General features: G+C 42.0%; 2 protein-coding genes across 2 annotated transcripts; both read right to left on the bottom strand.

Annotated features, from left to right (window-relative positions):
- Positions 1-145: 145 nt before the first annotated feature.
- On the bottom strand, positions 146-4,537 carry n4bp2l2 (NEDD4 binding protein 2-like 2; the record flags this gene model as incomplete). The annotated part of the gene is made up of 5 exons (XM_079224482.1): positions 146-366; positions 464-540; positions 635-723; positions 3,277-3,401; positions 3,531-4,537. 5 exons carry the CDS (start codon positions 4,535-4,537, stop codon positions 201-203), a joined length of 1,464 nt encoding a protein of 487 aa, XP_079080608.1. The 3' UTR covers positions 146-200.
- Positions 4,538-5,867: 1,330 nt separating this feature from the next.
- Positions 5,868-10,380, bottom strand: LOC306742141 (breast cancer type 2 susceptibility protein-like; the record flags this gene model as incomplete). Its single annotated transcript, XM_079224481.1, has 14 exons — positions 5,868-6,224; positions 6,331-6,474; positions 7,017-7,273; positions 7,358-7,496; positions 7,601-7,767; positions 7,864-8,062; positions 8,153-8,265; positions 8,336-8,483; positions 8,574-8,729; positions 8,816-9,188; positions 9,438-9,608; positions 9,739-9,926; positions 10,014-10,204; positions 10,290-10,380. The coding sequence occupies 14 exons, from the start codon at positions 10,378-10,380 to the stop codon at positions 5,868-5,870; spliced, it is 2,694 nt and encodes an 897-aa protein (XP_079080607.1).
- Positions 10,381-12,707: the final 2,327 nt, after the last annotated feature.

Below are 12,707 nucleotides of genomic sequence, written 5' to 3'. Positions count from 1 at the left end.
AAAGGCGTTACATAAGAAAATTTAATTATGAAAACAGTTTCAGAAAAAATAGATTTCTTCATCCTTTACATAAAATTAGAATATTCAAAAAATAATGATTAAAAAAATCCCATAGAAACAGTAGCTAACAATAGTTACTCATTACAAAAGGTTTTGTTCTTCAAGGCAAATTATTTAGCTGGTAAAAATCCTGTGAAAAACTAACAGAAATCTTGGTTCCTCATCATCTGTGGCTGCTCTGGTCGAGGTCTCTGGTTCACGTGAGCGGGCTCCTGTGATCTCATGACAATGTCTACAGATATTGGAAATGCAAAACGATCCATCATCTGTGCGATCTTCTCCTGTGGAACGCTGTGCTTGTTCCTCCTGGAGGAAAACAGTGCAATGTGGTGATGTTAGTATCTGTACGTTTTAAAAGTTGGCACTGGCATGTACATTTAATATGATAATTAAGGAATCGTACCTCTCCAGCTCATAAGGATCAAACTTCCAGCTGGTGTCAGGTTCACAAAAGTCCACTTTGTATCCTCTCTCCAAGGCCTGTTAAAATTGTTGGAAATCTGATGAGGATCTATAAAGGCGGTGCAGTACTCCATAACCAAACACACAGATGTATTTCAAATCCCATACCCACCATTTCGACGTATGGCTTCATTTCCCAAGCTTGGACATTTGTATTATCAATAATAATGGGAGATCGGCCATCATGCATAGCATCTTTAGCTGAAAGAGAATTAAACACAAAAAAAACTATTAACTTCCGGCAGGAAAATAAATATCCCATCAAATCAGTCATCTATCTAAACTAGGACTGCAACTAACAATTATTTTGAGAATCAGTTGATTATTATTTTTATGAATCGGATAAAAAAAATAAAAAAAACATTGATGTATCCTAGGGCTGGGCGATATAAAAAATATATCGATATATTTTTAAATGTGATATGGAATTAGACCATATCGCATATATCGATATAGTTCAAATTTGCGCTGTGATCCTTGCTCCAGGCAAGCTGCTGACCCAGAGCTCTCTGCACTGCTCCCTGCGCCCCCACCCCTCCTCTTTCATCACAGAGGGGGGAGGGGCAGGAACTGGAACAGACACTCCGGCACTCTTCAACAAACATGGAGGAAGCAACAACGTCTGCGGAGCGTGCGAAGGAGGAATTGGTTAGCAAAAGAAAAAGCAGTGGCTCAGTAATTTGGAGATGGTTCGGATACAAAGTATCAGATGACCAACAGAATCACGTTATATGTAGGGAGTGCCATAAAGAAGTTACAGCCAGGGGTGGAAGCACTACAAATCTTTTTCACCACCTAAAACAGTGGCACAAACTGCAGTACGAAGAGTGTGTGAAACTGCGCGCTGCACAAGCCCCAGCCGCGAGCCATCCACAACCCGAAAAAGCTCCAGCCCCGAAACAAAGCTCACTGCAAGCTTCATTTTCCCGCAGTGTGCCTTATGAAAAGAAAAGTGGCAACAAGTGGTGTACTATAACTAAAGCGGTGTCCTATCACATTGCTAAAGATATGGTCCCTGTTGCAACTGTGGAACAAGTCGGATTCAGAAAGCTACTGAAAACTATGGACCCGAGATATGAGCTTCCCAGTCGCAACTACTTTGCAGAGAAGCACTGCCACAAATGTATACCGAAGTCAGGCAGAGCCTTGCTGACCGGCTCGCTAACGTGACCCATTTTGCATTGACCAGTGATATGTGGTCGAGCAGGACGTGTGAGCCTATAGATAGTCTGTTTTTTGTGCAACTGGTTGAGACTGTTCAGATAAGAAATTGAGTTAACAAAAAGGAAAAGGTAATCTCAAGCTGATGTTTAAATAATAAATATATTTATTTCAGAAAAAGATTGGCCTATTTTATAGGCTATTTTTATTTAAGATATTTTTTTATTTAAATTTGCACCTTACGGAGCTTTGATTTAAAAAATGGTACTCCTGTTGTTATACAGTGTTTATGTTTACATTTTAATGTTATTTGAACAGCTGAGCATTTATTCATGTACCAGATGAAGAAACCTGTTTATTATTTATTCATTTGATTTTGCAACTGTTCACTGAAATAGCCAGTTTCAATAAAACTACTTGTGACATGTCATATTTGGCTTTGACTTTGACTGAATATTTGCTCTCACTTTGCAGAATAAATATCGGGATATATATCGTATATCGATATTCAGCCTAAATATATCGGGATATGACTTTTGGTCCATATCGCCCAGCCCTAATGTATCCTGTGATGCAGTCTGTCATGTTGTTGATGTCCTCCCCATGTGGTCCACACAGCACATCCCAGTCCGTTGACTCGAAGCAGTCCTGCAGTCTGTCATATTGTATTGACATACAGAGCGGAGTGATCATTTGTATGTGATATCAGAGGGGGGCGTGTTCAGTCCGCACTTGGAGTTGTACAAACCTGTCAGTCACAGTCTCGGTGTTATGCTAATGTTGAACTAATAAAGTTAGCCAAAGATACAATGGTCTCCTAAACTTATTCAACACATAACACTACAAGCGTCAGCTGATTTTGGCACGTAAATGGCGACAACAATGGCGGACGTGAACTCCCTCGGCAAATAATACGGACGCATCCCCACGGCTAACTGTTCAATGTTCGGGCTACAGAAACGCTCCTTCACACACACGGTCGGGATTGCATCACGTCTCGTTCACATACACTGCAGTCCCGCCACCTCTCATTTTACCGCTCAGTATAACGTCTCTGTCCGCCCGAACAGTCCTGAAGCCGGGCACCGACGCACTGTGGTCCTGAAAATCCGCGTGCAGCCATGTCTCCGTGAAACACATGAGGCTGCACTCACGGAAGACCTTCTCAGTCTTTACCAGCGCGCCCGTTACGGTCGCCGGTACTGGTGGCCGGTACTGGTGGCCGGTACTGGTAGCTCTGCGCTTTCCTCTGCGACTTATTGAGTGGCGTAATAATCGCGCGACACGACGAATCGATAATGAAATTCGTTGCCAACTCTTTTAATAATCAAATTTTATCGATTCGTTGTTGCAGCCTTAATCTAAACCAGGGGTCGGCAACCCGCGGCTCCGGAGCCGCATGCGGCACTTTAGCCAGTCTGTTGCGGCTCCCTGAGGCTTTGACAGAAAAAAAAAAAAAAAAAAAATAGAAAACTTTTTTTTTTTTGCCCAGTGGAAAAACTTTCAAAAGGTAATTCCTCTTATCTTGGAGTTTTAGGTGATATTGGTTCAGTGAAAATAAAAATAAATGTTTAAATTTTTAGACATTATTACCTCTGTTCAGGTTCCATTCATGTGCTGCACCGAGAAGGCCTGGTTCATAGCGGTACCCATCTCTGCAAGCAAAGTAGTCATCTGTGCTCAGTATCAGCCCGTTGGGACAAGCGGAGAGCTGCTCCCTGCGAGTGTGCATTGAAAATAATACGTTACGGCTTTGAAGTTTAGAGTTGGAGTTTTAGTTTTAGTTTTTTTTCCTTTAAACTGACAATGCACTTATTTATGAGACTCGAGATTACACAAAAACGTACCTGGCCAGTGTTGATTTCCCAGATCCTGGTAATCCCCTCATCAAGATCAACACCAAGGAAGTTTGGAATGCATTAGTGTTGGCAGGAGGCCTGTAGTCATGGTCCCACGGTTCATTTTCAAAATCGTATCTCTGAGATCTGCCATAATCTTCAACAAAGTGACACAATTCTTCTTCTCTCCTTTTGGACCATCCAACATTTACATTATCTGAGTGCACGTCATAGCTACAAACACGTTCGTCCCTGTCCAAGTGGTGTGGAGAATCTCCATAAAAGCCCTGAGAGGGGTGACTGCTTACATTCTGAGGGGAAAAGCTAGAAAATGTTGGAAAATGCAGCTCCTCTTGACGCTGGTTTGTCGGGCCTGAGCCGCTCCAGTTTGGATTCGTGGTTGATGGTGGGTTTTGCGGATTTGAGAATACAGTTGGGGGTGGTGGGCGATGGAATGGGGGTCTGTGAAATCTTGGGTTTGGTGGTCTGTTCAATGTTTGAGGATGATGCCATTGGTTTTGAGCAGGAGCAGCTGGCCCCTGTCTTCTGGGGTAGTATGGCTCATTTTGATACCAGTGTGACCAGGACGGTTGTTTCTGCCCACTGCTTTTCTGGTAGCCCTCTGATCCGGCACAACCTTTTTCCTCTCTCTGCTTGCTCGTAGAGGTTTTGATGGGTATGGGCGGTTGAATACCATATGCACCATCGGGTGCATCAATCTTCTCAAGCTCTTTGTAAAACTCACTCAGTGTATCTTCAATGTCAGACTTGACCTCGGTGGATTTTTTTTTTTTTGTGGCTTTTGAAGGAGGAAACGCTGGACCGATGAAGGTGGTGCTGGTGAGTCCAACCTGCTTTAACGCACGCTCCCTCACACTTCTTTCTGGACTGCTGGAGTGATTGCTCACTTTTTTTTTGTTGGCAGAGCCATCTTTTCCATTATCAGTTCTTCTACCCACACCCACAAAGTTGTTCTTTATGCGAGAGGTTGTGCAGGAGGATCTAGTATGAGACATCTGCATTGGACAAAAACACACATTATAAATATATATGTAATACATGTGTGTTATATAATATAATTACAACAGTATTTAGTGCTGAATAAACATGGTTAAAATTCACGTGAGTAGCTAACAGGTAAATTAACTAACTAAAACATTAGCGTTAGGTTAGCTAACGTCACCTCACGAGCTACACAGACGACGGCGCAAAACGCAACTCCGTTAAATATTTACGACCTTAATATTCAACACACAGTAAACATCCCTGTTCATCCCACTCACCGTGTATATTCAGGACGCATAAATGATGGCAAACACGACATTAACGAAAAACAACCGTCCCACAAGTTGCACATAGCAGGTGCCTGTGTTTACGGAAGTGACGTCCTTCTTCTTCTTCTTCTACTTTTTCTTCTTCTTCTTCTCCCCATCAGCGGCCGGGGGTCAGGAAGCGTAGGCATAACCCGGCTTACTCGGCCTCTGATTGGCTAGTTCTGGTGATAGGGTAAGCCAATCAGAGGCAGAGTAGGGCTAGAGCACCCCCAACTGGCCTGGAGTGTGACACAGGATGGTAATGTTGCTTCATCTCTCCTAGTTCTCCTTTTGAAAAACAAAAATATGTGGACTTGATTTATATCAAGTCAAATATCGCTTAACTTAAGGTAAACTGTGTTAGTTTAAGATATAATAAAAGTATGTTGGTGCTATCAACCTTCTAAAGTTATAAAGAATCTTACTCCAAATGAGAATTTGTGAGTTTTCTATAATTGCACTTATAATCAACATTTTTGGAGTGATTTAAAACATAATATTACATTGTTCTGAATTTGGTAATTTTGGAGTGTCATAAATTATTAACTTTTCCTACTATTTATCAACTTAACTATTGTAAAGATGGATAATTCCATTTTTGTTTTGGAAGTAGCAAAGTTGCAACTATTTAAATTACTTTATATTGGTGTCTATAAATAACAGCCAGTTTTTTCAAAATTGCACTATCCTTCCTATACAATAATTTTATTTTATTTAATTCAGTTACGGTACTTACATTTTTTTTTAGAAAAATGACGCAGGTGCAACTGTTATTTGTCCTCAAATACAGCACAAACAGGGGATCATGGAGTTAAACTGCAGGAAGGCAATTCTACATTTTCATTCAGAAAAAAAGTAGACAGAAGAGAAGAATGAAGATCAGTATAAAGCAAATACATGATTCTACCAACCTGAAGGGATTTCACCTCTTTAATTTGTCAAGTGGGACAACAAAAACAACCACAAAACATGTTCAGCAGCCTTTACATTCATTTATTTGTACAGTGTTTTAAAAGTTGTAGTGTGCTTGGCATCATACAGTCTTATGTCCCTGCAGTAAATCCCCATCATGCAATGCCTGAGTATCAATCATAGCCAGTTCCTCGTCATTTACCCATTCATCCTCCACCAGTGAATTGACAGGTTTGCAAGCTGGAGTCTGTGCAGTGTTTAAAGTGCTTGGTGTCCAAGACCTCCGAGGGGGGTTGAATGTCTTATTTACACATGGGGAAGCCTCTGAGCCCAGATGGAGCAGAGGTGGTGGAGACGGGATACGAGACAGATAGTCCACAGCTTTCCTCCTCTTCGTGCTGATAGGGTCTTTCTCTGTCGAACAGTTTGCTGCAGGAGGTTTCCTGCTGACAGGTGTGAAGGATCCAAGGCTTCGGACCTGCTGCTGGGGAGTCCCCTTCATAAAAAAGACACATTTTTAGTCTTTAATTAATATGAAGTGGTCATGAGCACAAATGCATCGAAGAGCAAGTACATGAACTCACCGTGTTTTTTGTGTCTTGTCTTCTGACCGTTGTAAATACTGGGGTTCGTGTTTGCAGAGCTGGAGAGGAGACGGACCTCAGGCCATCAGATTTGACTAAATGTGAAAGCTTCTCTTCCGCAATTAGAAAGAAGTTTTCTTGACTCTGAAAACACAAAATGTAATAGTTATGTCATTTCCATATTTTACAACATTGTATTGTATCCAAACCAAGGATGTGGAGAAAAGTAAGACAAGAAAGCTTAAGCCCTCATAAAAAATATTTGTCAGATCATTAGTCCATTACATATTACGGGACTTACACCGTGCCATTATATTATTCATTTGTCTGTAAACAGTTTTTCATCTGTGCTTTATAGAATGCTGATCAAAGTAAGTTCATCTCTTTCCAAGTGTGAAATGAGGGTATAACATACATGTTACAGGTCAGAATGAAAGGCCATCAAGAATGAAAGTCGTCAAGTTAGTTAGTATGACAAAAGTACGTGATATTTGAGAAACATTGCTATTCCTACTAGAATCTACATGTTCATATAGCTAATGCCATTCTGACAGTGATTTCTTCAGAACATGAAGCCCTTTGGCTGTGAGAGCATCAAGCCTTTGAAGAACAATCCTTAATTGAGTGACTGGTAAACACTGGTTTTGAAGCATGTCAGCAACAGATTTGGGATTTTACTATTGTACCTGGACCAGGTTTTTGTTTTGGCTCAGTGATTCCTGTAGATGACCTTCCTTGGGGTTTGTGGAGAAGATGGTCAGATCTCCAGCGTACACAACAGGAGTGGGCGATATGGACTGCCCCCTCAGCTGCAGGTTGCTCAAAGCCAACTGGACACGTGGTTTTACTAAATCTTCCAAGCCAGACTGAGCAAAGCTGCTGAAACAGCGCACTTTAACAAAGTTGAGTCTCCCATCGGCCACATACAATGCAGGAGAGAAACCTGTGTTCAAAAGCACGAACAATCATTTAGTAAACAATATACTGTAGTTATGGCAGAAACTCTTAGAAGAAAAAAAACACCTACCCTGTCCATCTATGATACTGATTACATATCCTGTGAGATCAACTTCTGAACACAGCGACTGGAATTCTGGGTTTTGAAGATCCACAAAACGGGTAGAGACCCTCGGTTGAAAACGTGTTGATAACCATTCCTGAGGAGCCTGAATGATATACAAATATTACATATTAGAAATTATTTCCATCATCTGACTATAAATACTGTATCTACAATTCAACATGGACACTGAGTTTGTTTCCACAGTACCTGTAGGTCCTGAAACTGGGTTTTCTTTGACCCAGTCAGCTGAACAGCTATGCTACCTCCATGTTTCTTTCCATCCGAAGTAGTGAGATTATAGACCTTGTACCGAAAGCCTTCCTTCAGTAAAGACTGAAGATCCGAGGCGGGTCGCCAAAGGTTCAACTGGTAAACTAAAAAAAAAAAAACACATCATCTTAAACAAGTATTTTGAAAACACAATAGTATATACAACCCTAGCACATCTCCAATGAATACAAATAACACACCACTGCCACGTTGGTCCATGGAGTCCGCAACACAGAGTCTCCAAACAGGTGTAACGTCTCGCTTGGGACAGCTCCCTTTGCTGTCCTCTGCACTTTCTAAAGCTCGTCGGTAGCGATCTTGCAGTTCAGCCTGCCTCTTCTCCATCAGAGAACACCTGTAGGTGCCGAGAGTCTCCATCTGCTGTTCACTCAGATGAGCCTTGGACATGCAAGTAAAATAAGCGCGCAATCAAAGCTCTGTTCATAAGAGATATTAAATGGACAATACGTTTAGTACATTTCTTCTCACCTCGAGGTAAGCTGGGTCATCCCCCACTGCTTCATAGAGCTCCTCTCCAGCTTGAAGACTTGCGATATCCTGACGACTGATCGTCTGTCTTCTACGTTGAGGTTTGTTATTACCTGAAAACGATCATTCTGTTGGAACTTCCATTTCAACCTGTACCCAACACGATGAAACCACAATACCTACCTTTGTCCTCCTTTTCAAATCCGTCTTGAATCTTGGTAAATAGGATCTCCATAGCTTTTTGTTTGTGGTCGTTGTATCGTCTCGCCTCCTTCTCTTCGGCGCGAACAGATCGGAAGACAACCCCTCCATCTGGTTTCCTCTCCATCCACTGCACAATGTGACAAGCATACAGTCAAAGGGGCCATGTTGAACTTCTAGGTGTAGCAGTAACAATATATCAACGCAAGCCCAAACCCACCTGTATGGGGTAGCTTCTCAGTATGATAATGTCCACGCATCCTACTGGTCCTCCACTGCTGTACAAACAGGAGACAGGAAGCAGGAATGGCCTTGGATCCTTGTGAAATCCCAGTTTTGTATCCCATCGTGTGGGTCTGCTGCTATTAGCGCAAATCTAAACATAAACCATAAAAAAGCCAATTTCTATGATTGCGTCGTAGAAAAATAGAATAACTTGTGCTCGGCTCCCTCTTAAATTACCTTTAACATGAGAGACTCAGGTGCCTCCAGAGGGGGGCAAGCTTCTTGTGATCCCACCAGCTGAGCCCCATGGATGATCAATTTGCCACCAACAGCCACTCGACCGTTGTGAAGCATGGCGGTCAAAGGTTCATCCAGCTGGGCTTTAATGGCATACCATCCGTCTGTCAGCCAGACAACTGCAGATGGATTTTCTACCTTGGCATCGACACCTTGTGGAGTCTTGGTGTCATTGAAGCTCTGTCTGCTCGGGGAGTGACCCCTGGAGACGACCCCGCAGACACAGAGGACCAGGGTTTTGGCTGCTGTGTCGTCCTTTTCCGTGATCTTTCTCAGAGCCGGCCTGCGGCTGTGGTCCACCTCAACATCATATCTGACAAGAGGAATTTATTCAAAATGACATTTAATCCATAAAACACATTGGATTAGCTTGATTGATTTTTTTTTTAATTAAATGTAAAATTATTAAGCTTTTGAATCTTTCACAAAATGGCTTTTGGCTATGTTTTATACTATTGTTAGTTCAGGGATATATTTCCACATATTGTGCACATCTAACTTGAGCACATTTACTTCAACAACTGGAACACATTGAACTAAAATACGCTATAACCCTACCTACCTGTACTTCAGCTGCAGGAGAACCTGCTCCGGGGTGAGACAGAGGCCGCCCATTATTTCTGGAAATGATCTTTCCATGGACGCCTGCTTCCACACAACCCATCGGTAGTGATTGTCCACCCAACCCTCACTGATCAGTTTAGGATCCACACCTGGGGTGTCACATAATGCTCTTCGGACAGTTCAGAAAAAGATGATATTAGGTACAATCAGCCTGCATTTGAAGAAACTAAGACACACCTCGTTTCACAAAGATTAGACTTACAAAGCCGGATTTATACTCAACCAAAAATCAATAATACCTATAAAACTCTTCTTTCCCTGCAGTCCCATCCTTGCAGGGGATCAGCCATCCTCCATCAGCAAGCTGAACGCCACCTCCGTCTAGAAAAGCTTCCTGTTTGATGAACTGCTTCAAATGGAAGCGAAACGATTCTGCAGTCTCACTGGAGATTTCACACACGTGCTGATGAACTCCAAGTCCGTACAGCTGAAGAACAAGAACATTGATGATGACAGTGATCTCATTTTCACCCAAATACAACAGAAACTACAAACGACACAGTTCTGGCCTTGCCTGTTTTGGGGCGTATCTTGCAGGAGGCCTTCCATTTACTGCAGCCTTTAATGGTATCCTTGTCACTCCTGAGGTTTTGGTGAGAAACAAACTTCCCGGTAAAGGTCGAATGGTCTGGCGCTTCTTTTTCCTGATCCTCATGTCTTGCATATCTCGTGCCAGCTCTACATTATGAAGATTCTGAAATACATCTGTGGACCATAAACACATCATCAATTTAACTATGGTATGCAGGGTTATTTACAGTGCCGACTTTGTCCAAAAAGCTTTCTGCACCTTGGCTTCTGGACAACGTATCTTCCACATGTGATGTCTCTGCAGCAGAGTCCTCTGTTCCACAGCCAACCGGGAGGTTTTTATTATTCATCAGATTATCATTTGTATTGTGAGCCAAAGCCACCGTCTTAATGTCTTTTTTGCTTTTATCAGCAGTTAATTCTGAAGCGCTTTGTTTTTTGTGTGTGGGCGGTACATAAGTGTTTCTGTTGAAGGGCGTTACAAAGAGATGGTGGTGTTTATCCTCCTTCTCCTCCACCTGTGGTTTAGCAGAGCTCTCCTGGACAAAAGGTCTTTGTTTTTTGAAAGGAGGAACAAAAGCAGAAGGTGTTCTTATGTTGTCCTTGAGCATTGTATTCCTGCAATTCTCTGTCTTTGTATTCGTGAGGAAAGGAGGAACAAACGCTGGCTTCCCCGAGAGTGCTGATCTGCTTTCTTCTGGGGTTGAGTATTGTGTTGGTGTTGTATTTTGTAATCTGGTTTCCACATAGTTGTTTCCATTGCTGCAACACAAACAATTCGTCACAAAGAGCTGAAAACTGGTGTCAGCTGCTTGAAAACATGGCCAAGAAATCACAAGCCACTTACGTGTGTGGCCTCGTGATGTTTGGATGGAGAGAGACGCTGTACTTGAAAATCCTTCTGTCTTTCATTACACCTTCATTAAGAAATAAATACAGTTCAATTAACTTACAAGCCAAAATAAGTATTCTTGAGCTAACAGTTACAGTGCTAGTGATTTACCATTTGGACAACTTTTTCCCAGATGAAGTGTTGAACTTCTTGGACCATCAACAGTTCTGTCGAATTCTTCCAGTAATCGTCTTTTCAGAGGAGGCTGACCTAGAATATTTAAAAATAGTAATGAAACCATTAATGACATTAACAATCCTGAAGCTTGTAACAGAGCATAACATCTTACGGTTAGTAATATACAAGCCTTTTTGTTCATTTCAAAATGATGGTTTATTTGAAATGTGGGAAAAATATATTTTAATTTGAATATCCATTGAAGACGGCAGTGAAATAGCTTTGTTCGCAAATAATTCAGATTAAATAAGATTTTGAGACAAATCTGTGCAGCATTAACAAAAATACGTTTTACTACATAAAGGTCTGAGTAATAAACACTTACCAGTAATATCTGGGTCCTCTATGGATCTTTTCCCTGTCCCCTGTGGCTCCTCTACAGATCTGTGGCTGGCATTTTCTAAAGTTATTGAGAGACTTTGGCTCGCTAGACCTTCGTCTTCTAACAAAGCCTTGGTGCAGTCCAGAGCTTCCTGGGCGAACAACTTCTGCTGGGTTTCAGTGCAGCCGCTTAGGTTAAGTGACTGAAAGTTTAGAGCTGAAGACATCTGTGGCCTTTTGACATTAGATTCCGGTCTGCTGCTTGTCTGCTGTATTTTATAGTCCAACACACCTGTCACCTCCTCGACAGGACCGCCATGGAGGTTGCCCGAAACTGCCGGGGTAATTTGGCCTTTTACCCTAAATGCTTCTCCATGAGCCTGGTCTTTGATAAAAATGCAACCAGATACACTTGGACGTTGAGGAAATTCCTTTTCATGGTCAGTCTCTTGCAAAGAGGATAATGATTTAACTACCTGAGGGGCACTAAACATGTCCATGTCAGCGACTGTGGTGGGATTAGAAGGTATTTTCACACCTTTCGCTTTTGATAGATCTGATTTACGGATGTCATGTGGGCTTATTGAGTTTGAATCATGACATTCAACATCAGCAAAATCTGTCAAAAGGTGTTTTGCTTCCAACAGATTTTTCTGTGACACATGGACTTTTGCTCCCCCTGCAGTTGAAAAACCACAATGTATTTTCTCTGTAACTTCAGCATAGTCTTGTGTCTTGTCGTTGTTCCTTATGTCTGTAACAGCTGGTGTCTCTGCATTGAAACTGATGTCACTAAAAAGAGCTTTTGCCTTCTGGAAAGCCTCAGAGGAAAATGCAACTCGCTTCCCACTGGCTGCAAGAAATCCACTATTCCTGGGTGTTGGACCAGGAACTGGCATTTTAGAATGGGTTGGTTTTACAAAGATTTTATCCTCAACTTCATCACATTCACTAAACAGAGTTTTTGCTTTCTTTAGGGATGCAGATGAAAAAGCAACTCCTTTGCCACTGGCGGTCTGAAATCCACCGTTCTGTGGTGGAAAAGCGTTTTCTTTTTGTTTCAGCATTTTGTTTGGGTCCTCAAATGTAGCACTTTCATTCAATAGAGACTTTGCCTTTGTCATTGCATCATCAGACACAGATACTATTTTCCCACTGGCTGTACAGAATCCACCACCTTTGCTCATTTCGTTCATGGCGGAGGAACTAATGTTGTTTGATGTTGTGCACAACAGAGAAGGAATGGTCTTTGTTATTAAAGATGGGTTTCCATGTAAAGCAGCGGTG

This window comes from Taurulus bubalis (genome assembly GCF_910589615.1).
Source record: "Taurulus bubalis genome assembly, chromosome: 10".
Classification (NCBI taxonomy): domain Eukaryota; kingdom Metazoa; phylum Chordata; class Actinopteri; order Perciformes; family Cottidae; genus Taurulus; species Taurulus bubalis.
This window is presented reverse-complemented; position numbering and strand designations above follow the sequence as displayed.